This window comes from Microcaecilia unicolor, chromosome 10 (genome assembly GCF_901765095.1).
Source record: "Microcaecilia unicolor chromosome 10, aMicUni1.1, whole genome shotgun sequence".
In the NCBI taxonomy this organism is placed as follows: domain Eukaryota; kingdom Metazoa; phylum Chordata; class Amphibia; order Gymnophiona; family Siphonopidae; genus Microcaecilia; species Microcaecilia unicolor.
In genome coordinates this window covers 14704345-14730098 of record NC_044040.1, presented here as the reverse complement: position 1 = coordinate 14730098, position 25754 = coordinate 14704345, and the positions used below count along the sequence as shown (strand labels likewise).

The window sequence follows — 25754 nt, the reverse complement described above, 5'->3', positions numbered from 1 at the left end:
AAGCTGCTTTGTCATTGGTTGGTGGCCATTAGTGTATTCACTGTGTATTAAAAGAGCTTGGTTTATCCTTGCATGTTTCTCTCTGACAAGACAGAGATCAGCTTGGGGGAAGTGGGTGGGGGTGTCCATGATATCACACTAGGAAGTGAATTGGGTACACTGGACAGACCCTGAGGGTTCTATGCTTCTACAAGAGTCACCAAGCTTAGTTGTTGGAAAGTACAATGTACTCCTTTATTTCTAACGGGCAGATGATCAAAAGCCCCCACACTGCTCTAAAGATAGCGCTGGAACAGCGCGGGACTTTACTGCCCCTAATGTCACAGATAATGGCATGTAGACCCCCCTGCAACTACAAGGCCCTGGTGGTATAGTGTCCCCCGAACCCCTACACCCCCACCGCAAGCCAGCGACACGGGGGCTGGAGGTCCGCCAGACCTCCAGTCTCCTGATCCCAATGACACAATTTCACCCCCCCAAAAAAGCCCCAGTGGCCCAGTGACCACAAACTCAAGCAACCCACCCCCAAAACCTGGTGGTCTAGTGGCTCGCCTCCTCCACCTTAACTTTTCACTTGTTTGTAACCTTTGTCTTGTCTTCCTCTCTTCAATAGTCCCTCATCCCTATGTGTCCTATTTGTCTGTCCTACCCTTACCCTTAATTGTCCTGTCTGTCTGTCCTAATTTAGATTGTAAGCTCTCGAGCAGGGACTGTCTCTTCTTCATGTTCAATTGTAAAGCGCTGCGTACGACTGGTCGCGCTATAGAAATGATTTGTAGTAGTAGTAGTAATGGTGGAGGAGGGAGTAGTACACTCCCTATTCTTCTAGCGCCTCCTTAAAAATGGCGGTGCCTTGAAAATGGTGGCGCCCAGTCCTGCCCAGTGCATTCTGAGATGCGCTGGGTGGGACTTCACCACCATATAAAGGAGAGGATTAACACAACATCTCTATGTCTGGGATAGGGGTTGTGCCAAAATTATACACATGTATTAGCACTGCTATGCAAGTAATCAATAAAGGACAATAAGTGTCTCTTTCCTTTAAAAAATAGGTTCCAGATTGGCACCTAACAATAATGTCTGCCCCTTACACAATTGCCCTTATGGTGCCAGATCCAAGCCTGAATCCAACACATCTGAAGTTTTACGAGATGGAACAATCTTTTAAAAGTCTGCCTCATATACACGGTGTCTGGAAAAAAACCCGCCCCCCTCCCCGACATTGTTCCAAATAACCCCAAAACGTCCTACTGCAGCAGAAACCTCTGCCTGAAATTCGAGGCATTTCTGAGTATTAACTTTTCAACAGGATGGAGCTCCAGCGCATCGAACTCGCAAAACAGTTGAGCTCTTAATTAATGAAACCCCAGATTTCATTGAGCCAATAGCTCAGTGGCGTTAAGGACTTCGTGAATGTGTTAAGGTTGAAGGAGGACACTTCGAACAGAAATTATGAATTAACTAAGAACCCCCCCCCCCCCCTTGTACTAATGTATTTTCAAAGGTCATACGAAATGTTTAAACAATTGCAAAGTATTTTGAAGCTATGTAAGGGGTCCTGTTTTTTCTGGACATCATGTACAGCTCTGTCGGTGACGTAGGCTACACCCCACGAGTCACTCAATGTGGGATTTGTTTTGCATGCATAATGGGCTTTGGAAACATTGCAACAAGAAAGCACGGACTTAGATTATGCCGTTGGCTGGTATAATCCCGAACACTCAGATCTCATAGACAGCCTGGGATTTCGCCATTCTCTGTGGATCCCTCTTAAAAGGAGCTCAACAGAGGAACGGTGTCATTTCTCTGTTTCATAGAAATTCTGTGAACATCTCCATTCAGATCCTGTTTTAAGTGTGGAACACAGAGCCTCTGAATAGCATTTGTGTAGGAATGTTACCTTTAGAAGCCACGGTTTGTAGCAGACCTTTGTTTTCTCCACAGAGGCCTTTTGCTACAATTGCTGCTTTTTCTGAATATGTTAACAGTCTTACAAGCTGCCTTCCCGAGGATGGCATCCTCGAATTAGAAAAAAAAAAACAGCATCACCTAGGCCAGGATTGTGCATGCCTTGCCTCTGACTGCAAAGGTGCTTAGAAATCAGAGAGGATTTAATTTTGGTAAAGTCACACAAGGAGAGAAGAAATCTTATCTGCTTGTCATCTTGATGAGTCTGAGGTCAGTAATAGGCAGAGACAGCTATTGGCCATGAGGGAGCCTCTGCACACATTCACCCTGCAGCTGGAGTGAAAACTGATTCTTTTTTAGATGAGATGAATTTTAGCTTAAGGTTTTTTGGGTCCATAAAGCAGGGGGATTAACACATAGGTCGAAGCCAGGAACTGTCTAACAGGTCCTTAGGCAGCTGAGCTGATGGGTTTCAGGACCGACCTGCGGTGGGCTGCCGTTATTATAGGATTGGTGTCCTCATCATTCCTTTTCTTCAGCATCCTTTGCGATTCCCATACCTACAGTACCTGAGTGTAACTCACTGTGAACTTCTGAGAAAGGCACGAGCTGAAATCCAAAATCCAAGTCCAGGCCTCCTGTGGTTTTGCCAGGTCATCTCAATCCTGACCTGACACCCCTCTGTTTCAGCATTGATTCCCCTGTTGCACATTTTATATAAAAACAACCCTGTTGGGGGCAATTCTATAAGTGGGTGCCACATGGTGAGAACCTATTGTATAACAGAATCTGGGTATCCAGATTCCATTATGGAATGCTAGTATAACTTAGATTCCATTATGGAATTCTAGTGTAACTTAGATTCCATTAGTAACTATGAGTCCATCTGCGCTACCCAGATCAGACTATGAAGACAGAACCTGGAATATACTCCCCTGTTTAATCCTTTCTAAGTACATCCCTATTCCTACCCCTCACTATATACTTTCTACCACACTAAACAACACGCTAATCCCAATACACACCCTCCTCCCACTCCCCTACCTCTACCATCCTCCTCCCTTACCCACCTTACCTACCCAAACGATCACCTCTTTATCTACTATATTACAGCCATATCCTTTCTATGTTACTTTGTAAACCTGATATTCCATGTAAGCCGCATTGAACCTGCTAATAAGTGGGAAAACGCGGGGTATAAGTGTTCCACAAATAAATAAAAAATTATGGAATGCTAGTGTAACTTAGATTCCATTATGGAATGCTGGTGTAGCTTAGATTCCATTATGGAATGCTAGTGTAACTTGGTATCAGTGCTCCTCTCATTTAGGGTACCCACAGTTACACTAGTCGCAGACTTAGCATAACGGTGGCCACACAACATAGTATTCTGTAACAGGGGCGTAGCCAGCAGCCCTTTTCTGAGGGAGAGGGGGAGCTTGGGGTGGACAGAGAGAGCCACCCTTTCCTCTCTGCTCTCTTCCCCCCCTTTATAGACTTGGCACAGCACAGATCTTAATGGCGGCTAACTTTGAGCAACATGTACTGAATCTGTCCCTTTGTGCCTGGTAAGTGCCTTCCTTCCTGAAAGATCTGTGCATCATGGTAGGTACGATTACATTGATTTCTTTCAGTGTTCCTTTCTGTTCTTGCAGCTAGAATGGAAACATCAAAGTTTTGGGGACAGCAAATGATTTCTATCCAGACTCAGGGTCTGCTTGTAATTGGTGTAATATCTCCTGTTAATAACAAAGCCTGTACAGAGCAGCCTTTACAAGTCTATCCCATTAACTTAATTGGAAAATGTAATGGAGTCGTATTGGAAATGTTCTCTTAAATAAATACCCTGCACTTTAACCAGGTGTCTTTTCTCTAATAAATGTAACTGTCGGTGGGTATAGTGGTGTGAATTGAAATCAAAGTCCTTAGTTTTCTGTTTTTAAGAAAAGTGCATGGGAGGCGAGTTGACTTTAAAAAAACCTTTTCATTGATGCCAGCAAAATGACCACGACATAAAAAGAAGACACTTTGACACCAGATAGGGTTTTTGCTAAGTTGCTGCATGGCTTCTAGGTCAGCTTCTCTTAGTTTATTAAATAACTAGTAAGAAATGCCCGTTTCGGGAAAAAATGAAACGGGCGCTAGCAGGGTAATCCCCCCCCCCCACCATCCTCCCTCCGTCCTCCCTCCCTCCCGAGTTCCAGACACCCCCTCCGTGCCTCCCTTCTGAGTTCCACACCTCTCCTCTTCCTCCCTTCGTCCCTCAGTGACGTGGTTGCGAGTTTGTGAAGTTCGGAGCGCTCTCCCAGCAGCTGTCAGAGAACGTGTGGAAGCTGTGCGTTGTGTGTTCGCCGCCCTGCCCTCTGCGTCATCGCGTTTTGACGTGAGGGCGTAGGTACAGTGACTGCAGGCCCGCCCCGCCCTCAACGCCATCGCGTTTTGACACGAGGGCGGAGCTACAGTGACTGCAGCCTGCTGCAGGCCAAACCGGATATCTCGGGCGCCTCAAGTTTCCGGCTTGAGGCTTCAATGGAATGTTGGAGGTGCCTTTTATATATATAGATAAGTAAATTATTTTCTATGGCCACTTCCCCCTGATTGTGGACTATAGTATCCATTCTTTTTTCATATTTTGTTATTTTTTGGAGTCATTTTGTTTCTTGTGTTTCAGGATGATTAATGGTCAATTTCAGTGCAAAGATATTCTTTGTGATTATTTGGAATTGCAGAAATAAATAAAAATGAATAATAAACTTACCTCCCTCTTTACTAAGCCATCGGTTGGAAAGTTTTTACTACCAATCTGTTGATTTTTCAGAAAAGTAACTTTTTTTGATGACTGTAACGTCGTATTGAACTTTTGTCATTTTTGTACTTGGGGGGTCTTTATATTCTTTTGGGAGACAATTTTTCTTGTATTTGGGATGTTTTCACTTATCCCACATTCTTACACACACGTGAATGGTGAACTCAAGCATGTGTCTGGGCACCAAATGTAAAAGCCCGAAATAGAAGGGCTCAGAGTTCTTGTTGCCTAAGTAAGCTTTAGACGCGTGGGTGTCATAGCTTAGATAACTGAGGGGTCCTTTTACAAAGGCACACTGAGAAATGGCTAGCGGTAGTGTAGGCAAGGGTTTTGGGCGCACGCCAATCCATGTTTGGATTTATGTCCTCTTTTTGAGGACATATCCGGGCAACTGGGCGGGTTTTCCAATCTGCCCGTTTGTCCGGATTTCTGGACAAATGGGCAGGCTGGTGGGCGGCGCGTCCATAGGACGGCCTGCCCGCCAGCCTGCCCGTTTGTCCAGAAATCTGGACAAATGGGCAGATTGTTAGCCTCCCTCCCCTTACTTACTACTGCCATGTTGGTCTAGTGACCTCTTCCGCCTTCGGGGCAGGAAAGAGCCCCCTCTTTCCTGCCCGGAGCGCTGCCCTGCATGCTTCCTTCCTGTTGCTGATCTCGGCGCCGATTCAAAATAGCCGCGGAGAGTTGAAGTGACCTCGCGAGACTTCAACTCTCAGCGGCCATTTTGAATCGGTGCCGAGATCAGCAACAGGAAGGTTGCATGCAAGGCAGCGCTCCGGGCAGGAAAGAGGGACAGGGAGAGGAAGAGGTCACTAGACCACCAAGGCAGTAGTAAGGTAAGGGGAGGGGGGGTGATGGGGTGTGTAACAGGGGGCAGAGCGAGGGCGTAAAAGGGGGCAGGGCGGGGCATGAAAGGGGGCGGGGTGTGTGGTGGGGTGGGGCATGTGTCCTCCTTTTTGGGGGATAAAATATGGTAAACCTAACTATGCCCTCTCCAAAAGTCATTGCACGATGTGATATCTGCAAGTAAGCCTTCTCCACAGTAGCCCCCACACTCTGGAATGGACTCTCTGAAAGACTCAGCTCAACACAAGACTATCTCTAATTCAGGAAGCAGGTGAAAGCTTGGTTCTTCAACCAGGCCTTTAATGGAAGAACTAACTCACTTGTTAAGTCTCACTCACACACACAAGAAGTGACATGGGCTACACATACTGGAGCAGGACATGTTTATCCACTCCAACCTCAGTTGAGATAATATTTAATCAACTCTCTGACCTCATGTGCAACTCTTTTTAAATTAGTCCCCTTATGTTCTAACTCCTCTTATTCTCTTACCTATCTATGGGTCCCTTTTACTAAGCCATGTAAGCGTCTACGCGCGCCAAAATCAACTTACTGCCCGACTACTGCGTGGCTCTTGCGGTAATTTCATTTTTGGTGTGTGTCCGAAAAATATTTTTTATTTTCTGGCGCCCGTAGTGGAAGCGCACCAAGTGGCATTTGATGCACGTAGGTCATTATTGCACAAATTTACCGCTAGGTCTATGGTTGGCGGTAAGGTCAGAGACCCAAAATGGAAGTGTGACAATTTTGATTTTGTCGCACGTCCATTTTCAGGGGGAGGGGTGGAAGAGGGCTTTTTTTTTTATAGGCGCACTGAAAATTAATTCTGTGTTTGCCCAAAACCCGTGCCTACACTACCTCAGGCTTCTTTTTACCACGGCTTAGAAAAAGGACCCCTATATATGTTCCATCTTTGCTTATACCCTACACAATTTATTAAATTGTTTTATTATTTATTGTGTTGACATTGTACAGTGGGGGAAATAAGTATTTGATCCCTTGCTGATTTTGTAAGTTTGCCCACTGACAAAGACATGAGCAGCCCATAATTGAAGGGTAGGTTATTGGTAACAGTGAGAGATAGCACATCACAAATTAAATCCGGAAAATCACATTGTGGAAAGTATATGAATTTATTTGCATTCTGCAGAGGGAAATAAGTATTTGATCCCCCACCAACCAGTAAGAGATCTGGCCCCTACAGACCAGGTAGATGCTCCAAATCAACTCGTTACCTGCATGACAGACAGCTGTCGGCAATGGTCACCTGTATGAAAGACACCTGTCCACAGACTCAGTGAATCAGTCAGACTCTAACCTCTACAAAATGGCCAAGAGCAAGGAGCTGTCTAAGGATGTCAGGGACAAGATCATACACCTGCACAAGGCTGGAATGGGCTACAAAACCATCAGTAAGACGCTGGGCGAGAAGGAGACAACTGTTGGTGCCATAGTAAGAAAATGGAAGAAGTACAAAATGACTGTCAATCGACAAAGATCTGGGGCTCCACGCAAAATCTCACCTCGTGGGGTATCCTTGATCATGAGGAAGGTTAGAAATCAGCCTACAACTACAAGGGGGGAACTTGTCAATGATCTCAAGGCAGCTGGGACCACTGTCACCACGAAAACCATTGGTAACACATTACGACATAACGGATTGCAATCCTGCAGTGCCCGCAAGGTCCCCCTGCTCCGGAAGGCACATGTGACGGCCCGTCTGAAGTTTGCCAGTGAACACCTGGATGATGCCGAGAGTGATTGGGAGAAGGTGCTGTGGTCAGATGAGACAAAAATTGAGCTCTTTGGCATGAACTCAACTCGCCGTGTTTGGAGGAAGAGAAATGCTGCCTATGACCCAAAGAACACCGTCCCCACTGTCAAGCATGGAGGTGGAAATGTTATGTTTTGGGGGTGTTTCTCTGCTAAGGGCACAGGACTACTTCACCGCATCAATGGGAGAATGGATGGGGCCATGTACCGTACAATTCTGAGTGACAACCTCCTTCCCTCCGCCAGGGCCTTAAAAATGGGTCGTGGCTGGGTCTTCCAGCACGACAATGACCCAAAACATACAGCCAAGGCAACAAAGGAGTGGCTCAGGAAGAAGCACATTAGGGTCATGGAGTGGCCTAGCCAGTCACCAGACCTTAATCCCATTGAAAACTTATGGAGGGAGCTGAAGCTGCGAGTTGCCAAGCGACAGCCCAGAACTCGTAATGATTTAGAGATGATCTGCAAAGAGGAGTGGACCAAAATTCCTCCTGACATGTGTGCAAACCTCATCATCAACTACAGAAGACGTCTGACCGCTGTGCTTGCCAACAAGGGTTTTGCCACCAAGTATTAGGTCTTGTTTGCCAGAGGGATTAAATACTTATTTCCCTCTGCAGAATGCAAATAAATTCATATACTTTCCACAATGTGATTTTCCGGATTTAATTTGTGATGTGCTATCTCTCACTGTTACCAATAACCTACCCTTCAATTATGGGCTGCTCATGTCTTTGTCAGTGGGCAAACTTACAAAATCAGCAAGGGATCAAATACTTATTTCCCCCACTGTAAGTAGTATACTATGTTATACTTTCTTGTTATTTGAATATTTTACTGTTGTAATTATCTATTACTTATGTTTGATTTATTCCTACTGTACACCACCTTGAGTGAATTCCTTCAAAAAGATGGTAAATAAACCCTAATAAATAAGTAAATAAATAAATAAAATATAAGAAATTCAAATTTTTAAAATGTGGAAAGAGGGTGCACTGTTTTCTGATAGTGGAACCAAGGAGGTTTGATTGACAGGAGACGGCGTCATGTGACAAGGCTGAAGCCGTCTACACCCAAGGAGGTTTAATTGTTTCCCCTATGCAGCGGCCGCCATCTTGATACACTCAAAATACATTACTTTGTATGGGGGAAGCTTCACCTACTGGCTTCAGGCCAGACAATGGGCCAAGCACATTCCAGCTGTCTCATATCCATTGCACCTCCTTGAATGGAACCATTGTGCAGGAGCAAAACATGCATGCCCAATTAGGAAAAGAGTATACCCTCTCTCCTCATAGCGCCTACTATTTCCAAAGACCGTGTACTATGATCGACAATGGACAAAATGGCCAAATGAAAATGCCCATAAATTACACAACACAAAACTTTTTTCTGGCTTCCCATCCCTAATCACAAGAGCTATTGTGAGTTTTTCACAAAGACTATGTAGCATCCTCTGGAAATGATGTTTTGGTATAAATTCATAGCTGCCCCGTCAGAAAAGGTGTTGGCTTGTGTCGGTTAATACGTTTCTTAATTACCACTTCCTCATGTTCTAGTACCTATAGCTCTGGACTTTTATGATTTGCAAACAATATGAGCACTGTACAGTTTCCTTGGGTCTTGGAGTCATTTTGTTTTGTCTCGTTCTTCAGGTGCACTAGGAAAGAGAGGTGTGAACGGTCCCACGAGCCACGGAGGTTTGCTTCAGAAATGAAACAGTGTGTTCGGCTAACTGTACATCCCAACAACATCTCTGTTTCCCAGTATAATGTGCTGGTAAGGCACCTTACTTTGAATGGTAAATGGGGGAGGGGGAAGAGGAGCCGCAGGCTGAATATTGACTGGTATAATCCTATACAATGACTGATTGTAAAGGTCATTCTTCTCCCAACAGAGTTAAACTGTGGTTATTTAAAAATGAATGTATGAAAGCTAAATCTACCTACGTGCCATAATAAAAGCTCTTTAGATTCAGCTAGTACCAACTGGGCTATATTTTTAAAGGGTTGGCTACCTTTCACATGGCTAAAAATAAAGGGGCCCATTACTGCCCAGCTAGCGCATGTGCCGGATGGTAATTCCAAGTTTGGCGTGCACCGAAAACCCAGAGTAGAAAATAATTTTCTATTTTCTACCACGGGGGCGTTCCTGGCAGTAATCGGCAGTTGGCACGTGCTGGACGGTTACCATATGGGTAACGCGTCACCCTTACTGCGAAGTCAGTGGGTGACGTTAAGGTTTCAGGCCGTAAATAGACGCGTGCTGGTTTAAATTTTGCCGCACATCCATTTCCTGGCCCTCAAACCCCCCCCCCTTTTTTCCATACACAGTGGAGAAATGGCCCAGTGCGTATCCAACACATGCCCACACTACCGCATGCCACTTTTTGGAGCTCCTTTCTAAAAGTGCCCCGGAATGTATATACTTTTTGCAGCCATTAGCATATGAGCCCTTAACTAGATGTATTTTGTGGTGGGTAAGGACTCATGTGCTAACCATATGCTAATTAGGTAGTGCACACTTTACAACTAAACCCTGACCCATGAGGCAGGCGTTGTCTAATGCCGAAACACGGCCCGTGTCGGGTCATTTATCAATAAAATACTACTACTACTACCACTTATCATTTCTATAGCGCTACTGTTGTCTCAGTCTTGAAGCTTTTTTTGTTGGTTTACATGACTTGCCCAGAGTCACAAGGAGCTGCAGTGGGAATCGAACCCAGTTCCCCAGGATCAAAGTCCACAGCAGTTACCACTAGGCTACTCCTAGTGTGTAAATTTGGGTAGGGGATCCCTTTATTCTATAATTGCACGTGCAACTGGAATCCACACCCACGCTCTGCCCCAAAACGCCCATGACTCTCCCATTTCTGTGCCCTCTTTTCAAGAACGCATGTAAAATTTAGGTGTAGATCACATGCTTAAATTTACGAGCATACCTGCTAATTGATTTTAATTAGCACCATTGGCTCGTTATTCAATTAAATTGCACACACAAATTGGGTTTGTGACCCAATTTGTGTGCACAATTTTTGGTGACTTTTTTTTTAGAATTGGAGGGTTAGTGTGTGCACACACATGAGAACACACAGCCCTCCCTCACACTCCCCATTCTACCCCTATGTGAGAGGGCAGCAACAGTAGATGCCTTTCTTGTTGTGAACTTTCTTTAAGTATAAAGCTGGGAAGGTAGAAAAGAAGTTCCTTCCTGCCACCTCTTCCTTTCCATTTTCTAAAGTGAAAATTCTCCTCCTTTGATTTGAATTAAGTTGATTTACTGATATATATCGCTTAATACAATAAAGCGTCAAAGTGGTTTGCAATAAAAATAACGAAAATAGCTATGCATAATAACACAATCGCAAAGTACAAACAAACGATAAGCTTGATAAGATAATGCATAAAAATGACAAAACAATTTCTTGATTTTTTTTTCCAGCTGGTGCTGGAGGCATACAATGTCCCTGAACTCTCAGCTGGTGTCAACTGCACGTTTCAAGACCTCTCCGAAATAGATGGCACGGTGGTTGGCAACCAGATCCGCTGCATCTCCCCAGCAGAGAAGGAAGTGCCTAAGATCGTCATGGAGAACGGTGAGTGGAAGCAGAATACGCAGCGTCAGATATGCTATATCAGAAACTGTCTTGCGATCTGGATTCTTCTGGGATAGATGTCATGGATACCGTCCCACCACAGTGACACTTGTTACCCACTTCTTTGCCTCCAAATGAAACTGGGTAATAATGATAATAATAACAATAACATGGTTCTATAATAAGAAGAAGAATCACCATCATCATTATCATGCAGACTGATAAATACTTGCCGCACAATATATTTGATATCACTATGGTTGAAAAGAAGCAGCTGCAGATCATAGGTTTGGCAATACCAGGAGACAGCTGTATTGATGTCAAATGGAGAAAATCATGAAATATCAAGACTTGAAAGTGGAGGTGAGGCAGGGGCGTAGCCAGACAGCAGATTTTGGGTGGGCCTAGGCAAGAAGTGGGTGGGCACCAAGTGTTCTCCACCCCACCAAAAACATATCTCAGCTGGTGGAAAAATGCTTCTCTCCACCTTGGCAGTCTGCAGCAGGCAGGCGCTGAAAACTGAGAATGTGCAGGTGCCGGTATCGTGGAGAGTAGCATTTTCATTACCATCAGGGGGAAGTCTTCAGCTAGCAGAGATTGGGATCTCCACCAGCTACTGCTAAATGTGTATTACTGTTGGGTGGGCCTGAGCCCTATGTGGGTGGGCCCTGGCCCACCCCAGCCCACCTGTGGCTACGCCACTGGGTTGAGCACTTGCAGTCCCTGTAGGAATTGGAGCAATATCGAAAGACCTGGGACATCTGAACAAACTGGGCATTGACAAAGTCACCCTCTGCCAACTACAAGAAGCTCTGCTAGTGGAAACATAGAAACATGTCAGCAGATAAAGGCCAAATGGCCCATCTGGTCTGCCCATTCACACCATCAATAGTTTGAAAGCTTGTGTCTCATTCACCTGTTCCATCAAACTTAACTAGAAACAAAGGGGCCCTTTTAGTAAGCTGTGTAAGCATGTACTCACGCCCAACGCATGCCAAAATGGAGTTACCACCCAGCTACCACGTGGCTCTTCTGGTAATTTCATTTTTGGCACGCTTCCGATACGCTCCGCTGAAAAATAAATGTTATTTTTTGGCGAGCGTATCGGACATGCACCAAGTGGCATTTGATGCGTGGAGGTCATTACCACCCAGTTACCGCCTGAGACTTTACAGCTAGGTCAATGGCTCACGGTAAGGTCGCAGACCCAAAATGGACGCGCGGCAGTTTTGATTTTGCCGCACGTCCATTTTCGGCAAAACTTTTTCAAAGGCCTTTTTTACAGGCGCGCTGAAAAATGGATCGGCGCGCGCTCAAGACCCGCACCTACACTACCGTAAGCCATTTTTCAGGGCGCCTTAGTAAAAGGAGGAGCCCAAAGTTTTAAACAAACAAGACCTCAAATCTCCCGATAGGGACAAATACACAGAGTATTGCAAAACCCACTATCTTAAATGGGAGTAGGATATTATCATTGGTCCATATAAAAGGAACAAAAAGAATCGGCAGCAAGAACTCCACAACTACGGAGAAAATCTGCTGGTTCAAAAAAAAAAAACCCTCTCTCTTTAACCAATAGATAGAACAAGTGAATGAACATACAAAATTGGTTCAAAAAATAGCAGATCATTAAATCGCTACTCAGTTGACAAAAATCGTGCTGAAACGTAGCAAGTCAACAACTGCACATAAGGGGAAATAACACAGAGTCAAGGAAAACAATTTAAAAAGTGAAAAAACCCCAAAAGAGCATGGCCACCCCCCAAAAAAACAAAATAAAAATTAGCTGAGAAATATTGCTGGATCTGCCACTCATCTATAGTTCGTCTATTACTCCATGAATCCCCCGGTGTAGCTTCAATACAACTTAATCATCCACCGCAAGGCAGTGCACTGCTGGTTCCCCTTGTAAGGTTGAAAACATACCTTCACATCAAATCATAATACTATTACTACCCTGTTTCCCCGAAAATAAGACATCCCCTGAAAATAAGACCTAGTAGAGGTTTTGCTGAATTGCTAAATATAAGGCCTCCCCCGAAAGTAAGACCTAGCAAAGTTTTAGTTTGACCCCGATGGGACATGGACACAGAAACCTTAATTTTTTTCGCTGCAACCCAAAGACGAAATAACATAAAAGAAATGCAAGAAACAAGACTGAGGTGGAAAATCTATCGTCCAGCGGACTTCTACCATCCTCCTTCACGCATTTGTGAAGATCAACTACCGGTAATTGAGCCTGGAAAGAAAAGAAACATCCCCCTTGCAGAAATAATGAAAGAAAAGAAAATGAGTAACCGAGCCCTTTCGGCGCTGCTCCATCGCCCAAGGGCTAAGTCAGACTAGAAGGATGGAAAGTGTTGCGAATGTACAGGAGGAGCGCATAAAGCGCCACCAACGGGGAACGGAGCTACCGTAGAATTTTTTTTTAACGTTTGTAATACAATAGGGATGATCCTACGCCCTAAGCCCTCTCGCAACCTCCTGAGACCCCCCAGCCAGAGCAGCCCGGCCCCACATTCCATTACCTTCCCTAGTTCATACCCCTCCTCCATTCCCAGCCCAGCCAGGGCGGCTCTGCTGCGCTCGAGTCCTGCGGTCACTGTGGGCAGATAGGCGAGCCATGGCCTACTCCTGCAGGATACCGCCCCCCACTTCAATACTGTTCCCGACCACCACAGTCCCCCTACTACTCCCGAATAAGACATCCCCTGAAAATAAGACCTAGCGCATCTTTGGGAGCAAAAATTAATATAAGACACTGTCTTATTTTCGGGGAAACACGATACTATGACGACTACTAATATTAATATGGTTTCTTTGTCATCCTTTCATGGAATCTAGAAACACTGCTGACTCATGCACTCGAAGGATGAGTACATGAATGCTGGCTGAAAGTCACTCTTTGAATGCCAATTATATTTATTGTCAACATGATTTATTATATTATTGTAATTATCATTTGTGTAATGCAAGCAGATGAAATGATTGATGGTTTACACTGTAGTATTCACTTGAGATAGCACGGGGCTGTATAGTGTCACGGAGGACACTCTTCCAACGAGAACGGTTACCATGAAATGTACTTTGCTCGAGAAAGACAACTGGTGGTAGAGCAAGATTAGGGGACTCAACTTTCTAACCAGGTTTCTGAATTCCAGTTCCTAGAGTTGATCTCATTACTTAAAAAGCTCTGAGAAGGTCCTCGAGGGCATCACAAAGCACAGGGCCACCACAGAATCCTACCATGCCACTTGCCCACATTTTTCAATTCAGTAGAGCCCACGTACCTGCTCTTCCTGTGTTTGTTTTGCTCTGCCTGTGAGATGGCATTAGATAAAATGCACCTCACAAGACTGTTTTAATAATCAACAGCAGATGGGCAATGGATTTGAGCACCTGATGGTAATATTTATGCTGCCGAAATTTTTGACAGATTGTCAAGCCCAGTTTGGGACTGATTGATTAATGAATCTTTCAGATGAAGATAAAAACAAATCAAGGACGAGGGCTTGCTGGGTCATAGCCTTCTCGACTGCATTAATACAATTAATTTTCTCCAAAGAATGGCTGATGTGGATTATGAGGGCAGTGGTTTGGAGGTCACCAATGCCCTTCTGACTGGCAGAAGTGGAGAAACGAATTAATGGGGTTGAGAAGCGTTGCACAGGACATCCGAGGAAGGGCAAGACTATGGCTTAGTGATGTGATGCAAGGAACAACCTTGTAGGGAGGGAGTGAAGGTAGGGGATCAAAGCTGAAGATCAATGTCACATATTAGAAGTAACTATGGGGCCCTTTTACTAAGCCACGTAGGTGCCTACGCATGTCCAACGCGCATCAATTTGGAGTTACCACCCAGCTACCACATGACCCGTGTGGTAATTGAATTTTTTACGCACATCCGCTACCCATGCCAGAAAACATATTTTATTTTCTGGCGCATGGCGAAAATCGGGCGGTAACTCCGACTTGACGTGCGTAGGCAATTTCTGCATGGTTAACGCGAGAGACCTTACCGCTAAGTCAATGGCTAGCAGGAAGATCTCAGACCCAAAATGGACGTGCACCAATTTTTATTTTACTATACATCCATTTTCATCAAAAATTTTAAAAAGGCATTTTTCACAGGCACGCTGAAAAATGGCTCGGCACACACCCTGAAAGCGTTTAGGGCCTAAGCTGATCTTTCAGTGCCCTCCCCCCTCCAAGTAGAGGACTGACCAGTTCTTTATTCTGGTCCCTGGAGAGATCAAGAGAGAGAGAGATAAAACATACACACACACAAGATAAATATACAAATCAAAGGCCTTTGGAAGAGAGAACTGAGGGTCTCACATAATAGCATTAAGGCCACCCAGAACTGTCCCACAATTCCTCAGGTCCTCTGCTCTTTTATTAAGAATGCGTTAAGTCATAAATTAACTGGTTACATCACAAATCATGGGACACAAACTTTGAAAAAATTGGCTAGATTATATTCTGCTTGCATCTGCAAGTTCAGGGGTTCAGGGTACTTTCCAAAACTGCTAGTGGTTCCAGTAAAGTCTAACATTTATAGAAATGTGGAAATATCATACATTTTCCATATTACATCTGCATATTTCTCTCTTACTTCCCTGTTCCCTTCCAAACATGAATGCTCTTAGTGACTTCCTAGAATCTGAACAAAACATTCATTACAAAAGTTGTTGAAACTGTTAATTAACTAGGTTAAATGCACCTGTCCTGCTCTGTCTTAAAATTATCTCAGTTTCACATTTTTAATGTTTAACTCTTGCTATTCCCTTCTGAGCTAGGGGGTGCTATCATTTGCATAGTACACCCTTAATACCATCAGCCCAAAACTCGCACCTACACTACTGCACTATAGAAGAGATATGCCCATGGAAGGACAAGTGGAGGGTAATTGTAGAGCCATTTTCAGTCAGAAAATGCTGTTTTACTATGTAAATAGGCACTGAGAAGACTGGCAGGGGCATTTTCGAAAGAGAAGGGCGCCCATCTTCCAACACAAATCGGGAGATGTGCGTCCTTCTCTCAGGGTTACCCAAATCGGCATAATCAAAAGCCGATTTTGGGCGTCCTCAACTGCAGTCCGTTGCGGGGATGACTAAAGTTATACTGATAGCTGTTGCTTGAACAGAATAATTAAACCTTTTACAGAAGAAATAAATACAAAACGAGCATTGTTGCCCTTTTACAAGTCACTGAAACCTCACCTCGAGTGCTAGGTTTTGCACTGGAGATTACATCTTTGTGAAGATATGGAGAGTGTGGAAGCAATTCAGACGAGGGAAACTGAAATGATGGAGGTCATGGATCACTGAGATGGTTAAAGAACTCAAATTCAGCTCTTTAGATGTAAAAGAACAAAGAGAAAAGGGGGTATGATAGGATCATTCGAATACCTAGGAGCCAGAAGAAAGAGCGAGATGTACCAATTAGACTTGAAAACGTTTACAGAGCAGACAAAAAGACCATGGTACTCAGTAAAGGTTTTCAAGACTAATGGATACATCTTGCTCTTTCCTTTGGGTCCTGGAGATCCTGTATGAGTTGTTCACACCTGTCGTTTCGGTTTTCCTCATTTGAAAATCTAGCCAATTTTTAATATTTAACCACCTCTCTGACCTCACGTGCACCTTTCTTTAAATTAGTCACCTTACTTTCTAACTCCTCTTACTCCACCTTTGCTTATAGCCAATTAAAATGTTCTATTACGTTTTGTGTTGACATTGGAAGTAGTGTACTATGGCATACTTTGTATAGTTATTTGAATATTTTTACTGCTGTAATTGGCTCATATTTGATTTATTCTTACTGTACACTGCCTTGAGTGAATTCTTTCAAAAAGGCGGTCAATAAATCCTAATAAATAAATACAATTTTCATGTGAAAAGTAGTTCAGGGACAAGAAGTCATGATATGGAAGGTGGAAGGCTCACAGAAAATCCAAGGAAATCCCCTCTTTACTGGGAAGGTAGTAGATACCTACAGCAACTTATCAGCAGAAGAGGTGATGACCAAAACTAGAACAAAATTCTGTCAGACTTGGGACCAACACAGTGGACATCAATATATATAAAAGGCGAGTGTCGTACTCACTCGCAAATGCGCAGTAGAGACTTTCTCTGCCCCGCCCCCGCGTCAATACGTGATGACGGGGAGCGGAACAGAGAGGGTCTGTACTGCTTATTTCTGAAGGAGGGTCACCGCCGTCTAACGCTCCCCCCAACTGAGTCGCCGCCGCCACCCACCTTCTACCCGGTCGGGCCCTCGCTCCACTATTGAAACAGCGAGGGTCCGGGAACGCAGCACTGAGCTCTGCTGAGCTGCCGACATCGCCCTTCCTTCTTCTTCTCTGCCTCTGTCCGGCCCTCGACGACGTTACGTCACACGAGGGCGGGACAGGCAGAGAAGAAGAAGGAAGGCCGACGTCGGCAGCTCAACAGAGCTCAGTGCTGCGTTCCCGGACCCTCGCTGTTTCAATAGCGGAGCGAGGGTCCGGCCGGGTGGAAGGTGGGTGGTGACGGCTCGGGGGGGCAGCGGCGAACTCGGCGGCGGGGGCGGGCCTTTCAACCCCCTCTTCCTATAATAGCCCGTTTTTACGGGCTCAAAGGCTAGTTATTAAAGGAAAGGAGGATGAAGATTGAGTAGGCAGGACTACTGGAAATATTGAATTGACCCAGAAAATCTTCTCTGCCTGTAGTTAAAGTGTTACTATATTAACTTGTATATTAATGCCTGATATTACCATTGATTGTTCATAGGAGACCATCAAGTGGTGCAGCTCCAACTCAAGTCCAAAGAAACGGGAGTGACTTTTGCCACAACAAGTTTTGTTTTCTACAACTGCAGCGTCCACAACTCGTAAGTTTTATCTTGTACTACTGCGAGGGAAGTTGGGGTTGGATCGAGTTGTGGGAGGGACCTCTAGGGCCTCTCAACCCTTTTGTTATTTCCTGTGCATCAGCAGTAGGAGGAAAAGGTATATACTGCAGCTGTAGGTGAGTTAAATCTACCTAGTCGTGATTGTACGGAGGCAAAAATCCTCATTCATGATAGTATCTATACTGAAAAGCAGGGATGTGTATTTATTTGAAATGACATGGTAAATGTCATAATCATTTGCCAGATCATATAGTTTTTAGCCTGAAATACACTTTGAGTAGTTCTCCGGATTTGTCCCTGCTTCAATCGTGTTTAAATAACATTTCTCACTGGTTGTACAAGCATCATCTTATTTTAAATCCACATAAAGCTATCGCTTCTTGGATTTCGGGACACACATCCTCACCAGCTACGATTCCTGTACTTTTCGGTACTCCAATTAAACCTGTACCTCAAATTAAGTATTTAGGTGTCATCCTCGATTCAAAATTAAATTTCTCTGCTCATATTTCATCTGTTTTGAAATCTGGGTTTGCTCATCTTTACAAATTGAAGAGAGTTCATAATATTCTTGACTAAACCAATGCATACTTTGTTTCATGCCTTCATTGTTTCAGAGTTGGATTACTGTAATGTCATATATGCCGACCCACCCAAAAGAGAACTGAAAAGGTCCAAACTCTTCAAAATACCGCTGCGTGCTTATTATGTTTCACAAGGCGCGGAAACCATCTTACTCCGTTGTACCAAAAATTGCATCGGCTTCCTATTTAAATTACTTGTTGTAACCCATAAAGTGATGTATACAGGGCTTCCTGAGTATTTGGCCAAATTAACTATCCCCTACACTCTGTCTCATTGCCTTCGATCTTTAAACGATCATCGACTTATTTTACCCAATCCTTAACAAGATTACTATGAGGCCACCCGGAAGAGTGCTTTCTATTTTATAGCACCTTTCCTGTAGAATAACCTTCCATTGTATATCCATTCAGAAACATCATTAAAGAAATTTAAAGTACTTCTTAAAACCCATGTTTTTACTTTAGCTTTTGTTTAGTTTGGCTCTGACTTCCTGGAGAGAGGCGAGTTTGATAGCACTTTTTCTTTTTAATTAATAGGGTGATTGTTTCTTGACATGACTGTTGACATCCCTATATATAGAAATGGCGTTCTTGTACTGAGTGTCTGTTTTTTTTTAATTATTGTATGTGCATCACTTTGACTTAAGCTGTAAAACAACAAATAAGCACATTTTAATAAACATAAATATTGCGTACTGTCTTTCAACAGGCACACTGTTGAAGAATAAGAACATAAGAATAGCCATACTGGGTCATAACAGTGGTCCATCCAGCCCAGTATCCTGTTTCCAACAGTGGCCAATCCAGGTCACAAGTACCTGACAGAATCTCAAAGAGTAGCAACATTGCGGAATCCCATCGAGTGGCAAGATTCCATGCTACCAATCCCAGGGACAGCCGTGGCTTCCCCTATGTCTTTCTCAGTAGCAGACTATGGCCTTTTCCTCCAAGAACTTGTCTAAATCTTTTTTAAACCCAGATACGTTAACTGCTGTTACCACATCCTCCGGCAAAGCGTTCCAGACTTAACTCTCTATTGAGTGAAAAAATATTTCCTCCTATTTGCTTTAAAGGTATTTCCATGTAACTTCATTGAGTGTCCCCTAGTCAAACATATAAACGGCGAGTGACCGTACTCACTCGCAAATGCGCAGTAGAGACTTCCCTCTCTGCCCTGCCCCCGCTTCAATACGTGATGATGGGGGCGGGACAGAGAGGGAAGTCTCTACTGGTATGCTGCAGACGTCGGAACCGCTCCCCCCTCCCCCGGAGTCGCCGCCGCCCCTCCATCTGGCCCGAGCACTGTGAACTTACATCACCACGCAGCAGCAGGCACATCAGCAAAGCTGCCGTAGGGCTTCCTTCTCTGCCTTTGTCCCGCCCTCGCCGACGTTACGTCACACGAGGGCGGGACACAGGCAGAGAAGGAAGCCCGCCCCAACGGCAGCTTTGCTGATGTGCCTGCTGCTGTGTGCTGATGTAAGTTTACAGTGCTGCTCGGGCCGGGTGGAGGGGCGGCGGCGGCGGCGACTCCGGGGGGGGGGGCTCGGAAACCCCCCCCATTCCAAAAGTAGCCCGTTTTCACGGGCTCAACGGCTAGTCTTTTCAGAAGAGTGAAAAATCGATTCACTTTTACTCATTCTACACCACTTAGGATTTTGTAGACTTTAATCATATCCTCCCTCAGCGATCTGTTTTCCAAGCCGAAGAGCCTCTTTAATCCTTTCCTCATATGAGAGGAGTTCCATTCCCTTTATCATTTTGGTCGTCCTTCTTTGAACCTTTTCTAATTTTGCTACATCTTTTTTTATATATGGCGACCAGAATTGAACGCAGTACTCAAGATAAACATAAAGAAATCCTGTTCAGAAGGAATGGATCCTCAGAGTTAATTTTTTTTGGGGGGGGGTTCAGAGAGTGGGGGTCCGCTAGCCTACTGGGTATTTTTGGCTGGGACGTGGCATGCTTTTTTTTTTTAATGTTTCCCTTCCTGTTAGTGAGTGAACCAATCATTATTCAAGCACAGACAGGAAGGGAGACATCTTTCTGCTCTTCAACAGCTGCAAATTACTGTCTCCGTGCACACTTTTTAATGCAGAGGTAATATGTATGCTATTAGTTTACTGCATTGAGGAGCAAAAATTGAGCGCTCAGCTTGTGTGAGAAACCATAAGTCATCAGTGCACGACTCTAATCCAAAATTTCTCCATCACTTCCTTTGTTAAAGCTCATTGCATGTAAACACAGGGCCTGTGCAAGTGTCCCTTAAGGACAGAAAAAACAAGTCTATTAACAAAATAGCATTACTGTTAGACAGAAAGACCGTTGCCCAATTCCTATGTCCTATTATCTTGTACCTTTGAAGACTCTGAAATGCTGCCGGTGAAGAAATGAACTTGGCCTGGGCTTCTGCACTTTCCCCGTTCTTAAATTTTAGAGGTCTTACTTTCTCCACCACATCAACTACCCAAGAATTTCCCCTGAGAACAATGTGAACCCTGAGCACGACAGCTATCTGAACGTTCAACGGGACAACAGCGCTCGTTCCCACGTCTTCAGAGCAGAAGAAAGAGGAGGCTGTGTGCTTAAATATTTATGATGCGTCATGTTATGGCTTGACATGATATGATACATTATACATTTTTAATTTGATTTAGCAGCGAGTTGGCTTGTTATCCATTACAAATAGTAGCTATTTAGACTGACAAAGTTTTCCAGCATTGAAGCAGGGCTGAATTTCACAACAGGAGGAGAGGGGTTAATTCCAGCCCATCAGTGGGTTTGACATGACAGATGCCTGAGCCCCTCAGAAGGTTCTGTGTATGAACAGAAGGTGTGTGTAGTACACAGACCACAGATGTAATCCTGTAGAGAAGACCTTTGAGAAAGGTCAACGCTTTCTTTGCAATGGCTATAGCTGTACATTATTAGTAGTTGTACTGTTTGTTTTATGGTGTATTTGGAACAATTAGTTCTCCTCCAGAAGGTGTGTAATTGCTGCTCTTTGTCAATTAAGTAGAGTCACTCCTCATTAACATGCAGAACTTCTGTGAGTATAACAAGTAGGGAAAGCATGCAGAGACACAGCCTCGGGAATGCTTTCCAACATAGACTTGAAGAAGGAATGTGTGTATGTGTGTGTGGGGAGGGGGAAAGTGTATAGGCATGGTGCGGTGGGGAGAGCATTTAGAGGGTAGAGGATATGGATGTGGTGGGGAGGGGGCTTAGAAATCTTTAAAAAGTGAAAAAATAATATAATTGTTTTTCTGCAAAACCAACCATTCTTTCAAATTTCTTCCTTTAGCTATGCCCTAGTGAAAATAGCTTTCACTTTTACCTCAGACCTATAACAGCATTAACCAGCAGGAACTGCCATTCCATAGGGTTTATTGAAGTTATGAGTTTAATATTTGTGTGGATTTCATAATTTCTTTTAAAAAAAGGGGACGGTGATATTTCGCAATAAGAAGCCGTTGGAATGGACATTGGCAGCAATTCTGTAAATTGGATCCTCATTTTAGGTGCCAGAAAGAGGTAATTCTCTAACAGGTTCAGGGCATGCATAAACCATTATCGAATATCAATGCAAAGCTGCATTGGTGTGCCAAAAGATAGGCACGCCTACGTAGGACCGGCTGGTGTACATGAGTGCCTAACTGTGCCATGCAATGCACGGAACTGATAGTATTGTATAAGTTGTACGCATCAACTTGGTGACACATCCTGATATGCCCATGCTCTGTGCACATGTATGTCCCCTATCAGTTCCGTGCTAAGCGATTTAGGTGCACCATTTATAGAATAGCTCCAGAAACGTAGACACATACCCCCAGATTTTATATATGGGGCCAGATTCTATATAAGATGCCTAAATAATCCATGCGGTAAACATTTCTGCCTAAGTGTATTCTGTATACTGAGCTTAGATTTAGGCGCAGTATATAGAATATGCTTAGTTAATATTCTAGTGTTCCTAAATTTACGCACATAGTTAAAGAATATGGCCCAGTGCATGTAAATGTATGTGCCGGGATTACTCCACATCTTCGTTGGTATAAATGGATGTGCGTAGTTTTAGGCGCTGAAATATCAATTAATCATATTTTGTATACCGCACCTAATCTAGATGCCGCTTATAGAATTTGCTTAGTCAGCATTGATTTCAGCACTGATTTTTTATAGCGCCAATATGCTACTACTACTACTACTTATCATTTCTAAAGCGCTACTAGACGTACACAGCGCTGTACACTTGAACATGAAGAGACAGTCCCTGCTCGACAGAGCTTACAATCTAATTAGGACAACAAACAGGACAAACAAGGGATAAGGACAAAGAGTAGCAAGATTCCGGAATCCAAAGAGTAGCAAGATTCCCGGAATCCCAAAGAGTAGCAAGATTCCGTACAGAATCTCAATACTACTACTTATCATTTCTATAGCGCTACTAGACGTACGCAGCACTGTACACTTTGACATGAAGAGACAGTCCCTGCTCGGACAGAGCTTACAATCTAATTAGGACAGACAAACAGGACAAATAAGGGATAAGGACAAAGAGTAGCAAGATTCTGGAATCCCAAAGAATAGCAAGATTCCGTACAGAATCTCAAACACTAGCAAAGATTCCAGAATCCTACAGACTACTACTACTTATCATTTCTATAGTGCTACTAGACATACGCAGCACTGGACACTTGAACATGAAGAGACAGTCCCTGCTCGACAGAGCTTACAATCTAATTAGGACAGACAACAGGACAAATAAGGGATAAGGACAAAGAGTAGCAAGATTCTGGATTCCGTACAGAATCTCAAACACTAGCAAAGATTCCAGAATCCTACAGACTACTACTACTTATCATTTTCTATAGTGCTACTGACGTACGCAGCACTGGACACTTGAACATGAAGAGACAGTCCCTGCTCGGACAGAAGCTTAGCGATTCTAATTAGGACAGACAAACAGGACAAATAAGGGATAAGGACAAAGAGTAGCAAGATTGGAATCCCAAAGAATAGCAAGATCAGTACAGAATCTCAAACACTAGCAAAGATTCCAGAATCCTACAGATATACTACTTATCATTTCTATAGCGCTACTAGACGTACGCAGCACTGGACACTTGAACATGAGGAGACAGTCCCTGCCTCGACAGAGCTTACAATCTAATTAGGACAGACAAACAGGACAAACAAAAGATAAGGGAATATTAAAGTGAGGCTGATAAAATAAGGGTCTGAACAAGTGAGTAAGGGTTAGGAGTTAAAAGCAGCATGTAGAACCTCCCCCAAATATGCATAAAGTTAATTTTAGTGGTAACTTTAATCTCCAAATTTGCATTTGCTGGTGGTCTACATTAATTGCAATCAAAAGACCTGTTACTCAGGTTTACAGTACTGATGTCCAAACGTGGCTCTCTGGACCTGAGAACCACATTCAACTGCAGTCAACCACATGGGATTCCAGTCCTGCCGAAGCCCTCCTGCTTGCACCATTCACTGTGGGCTGTCTGATGTGGAAAAACCTACTCGCCACAGGGTTCTGCATTTCATTAGCTTGATCTGTCTGGCGTTAAAACCTGATGTATTGTCTGCAGTAAAGCAGCAGGTAACTGGTGTTACTGTGCTGGTTTAATCTTGTAAGTTACACGGATCCATAACACAACCAGGTGCACAGAAGTAGGCTTAAGGTAATTTACAGATTATCTGAACCAGATGCCCATCAAGTGGATTACCTGTATGTATGGAAAGAGAGAGAAACTGCGCAGTTCCAATCCTGATGGCCTTCATAGAAGTAAATATTACGCTTGCACGGGCAGCTCTTGGGCCAGATGTACTAGCATATTCCTCTTAGACGCAGCCTGGACAAATACCTTATTACATCTGACCCACTAAAGCCGGTCAGCGCGTTTACCCTTCAGCCATCTCTCTTCTTGTTGATTTATACCCTCTGTATCTGCTCTTTGAGTTCTGAAATTTCCATAACTCTTTCCGCTTTTCTCCTTCCTGCAGGTGCTTGTCGTGTGTTGAAAGCCCTTATCAGTGTCACTGGTGTAAATATCGCCATGTGTGTACCGCACGATACCACAGACGTGTTCCTTTCAGGAAGGCAGGGTGAAGGTGCCTGAGGTAGGTTTACAGCTATATGGGGGCATCTGAGAGATGGGGAGGGGAGGGGGGAAATTGTACACACAATTGTATATTGAGCCTGGAACACGTTTTCCAAATAGCATGGTCAAGAGAGAAACGATGAGATTTCAGGCGTTTACTTGTTTCCTGGCTTAAAATCTACAGAGTGGCTTGATTCCTTAAAAAGAGGGGGTTCACGCCTTCCACAAATCCAACAAGGGAAAACAAATGCAGAGCGGAAGAAAATCCAATCCAAGAAACAGTCAGAACTCACGGAATGAGAACTCCAAATAGACTTTATTAGGACCCTACACGGTCTGTGTTTCGGCTATAAAGCCTTCATCAGGGGTTCGATATGCTGATATTCTATGAGCATATGATACTACTGGCGCACTGAAACTAACACAAAGTCAAAATCAGAGATAGAGATAGTTGTAACTGGCGATCACTGCAACTAATAGTTTGGAGTTCTTATTCCGTGAGTTCTGACTGGTTTCTTGGATGGGATTTTCTTCCCACTCTGCATTTGTTTTCCTTGATTCTTTAAAAACATATCATTTTACCTGTATTCTTTTGCTTTATTGGACAAGGTCAAGGTCAGTTTATTTGATGTACTGCAAAGTTATAATATGATATCCTAAGCGGTTTACAATTTAAAAACAAGTATACAAAGAAAGAGGGATTCAAATTAAAAACTGAGAAAACCTGACAGAGGCAGAGACAAGACAACAGGAAACAATTGGGGAAAGCACAGGAGAAAAAAGAAAAAAGATTACAAAATCTTACAGAAGGGAATACGGAGGGTTGGAATAAAACAAGAGGCAGAATGGTATTGTCTGCAGCAGATGATAAAAGCCTGGAATTTTGGATTAGTGGAAAAATGTACCTAAAGAAGTGTGATTTAAAGGCGAGGCGAATCCACGCACAGGCCTGAGGACTCATAGGTCTGTGAGGCCCTTCTCATTATTATGGTGGGCTCTGCATATCCTGTTCAGTCTGGTGGTTGTGTTTTTCGGGGATGTGATAACTTTTTATAAACTCTGCTGAAACCCTGAACATTTACCATTTATTAATGCTTGTGTCAATTATCTATAACAGTAACTTGATGTCATACGTTATACTTGTATACATTTAAAACACTTGTACAGTTGCATGTCTATTATGTGATGGATAGAAAAACTATGTACTTGACAGTTGTGGCCGGGAGTGGGGG

General features: G+C 43.8%; 1 protein-coding gene across 1 annotated transcript in view; it reads left to right on the top strand.

Annotated features, from left to right (window-relative positions):
* LOC115478998 (plexin-A4-like) overlaps positions 1-25754 on the top strand; it is a 950498-nt gene that overhangs the window by 588691 nt on the left and 336053 nt on the right. The window contains 5 exon segments of the mRNA XM_030216702.1: positions 8989-9112; positions 10778-10931; positions 17705-17804; positions 24425-24500; positions 24503-24541. Of these exon segments, the coding sequence (XP_030072562.1) occupies positions 8989-9112; positions 10778-10931; positions 17705-17804; positions 24425-24500; positions 24503-24541 (493 nt within the window).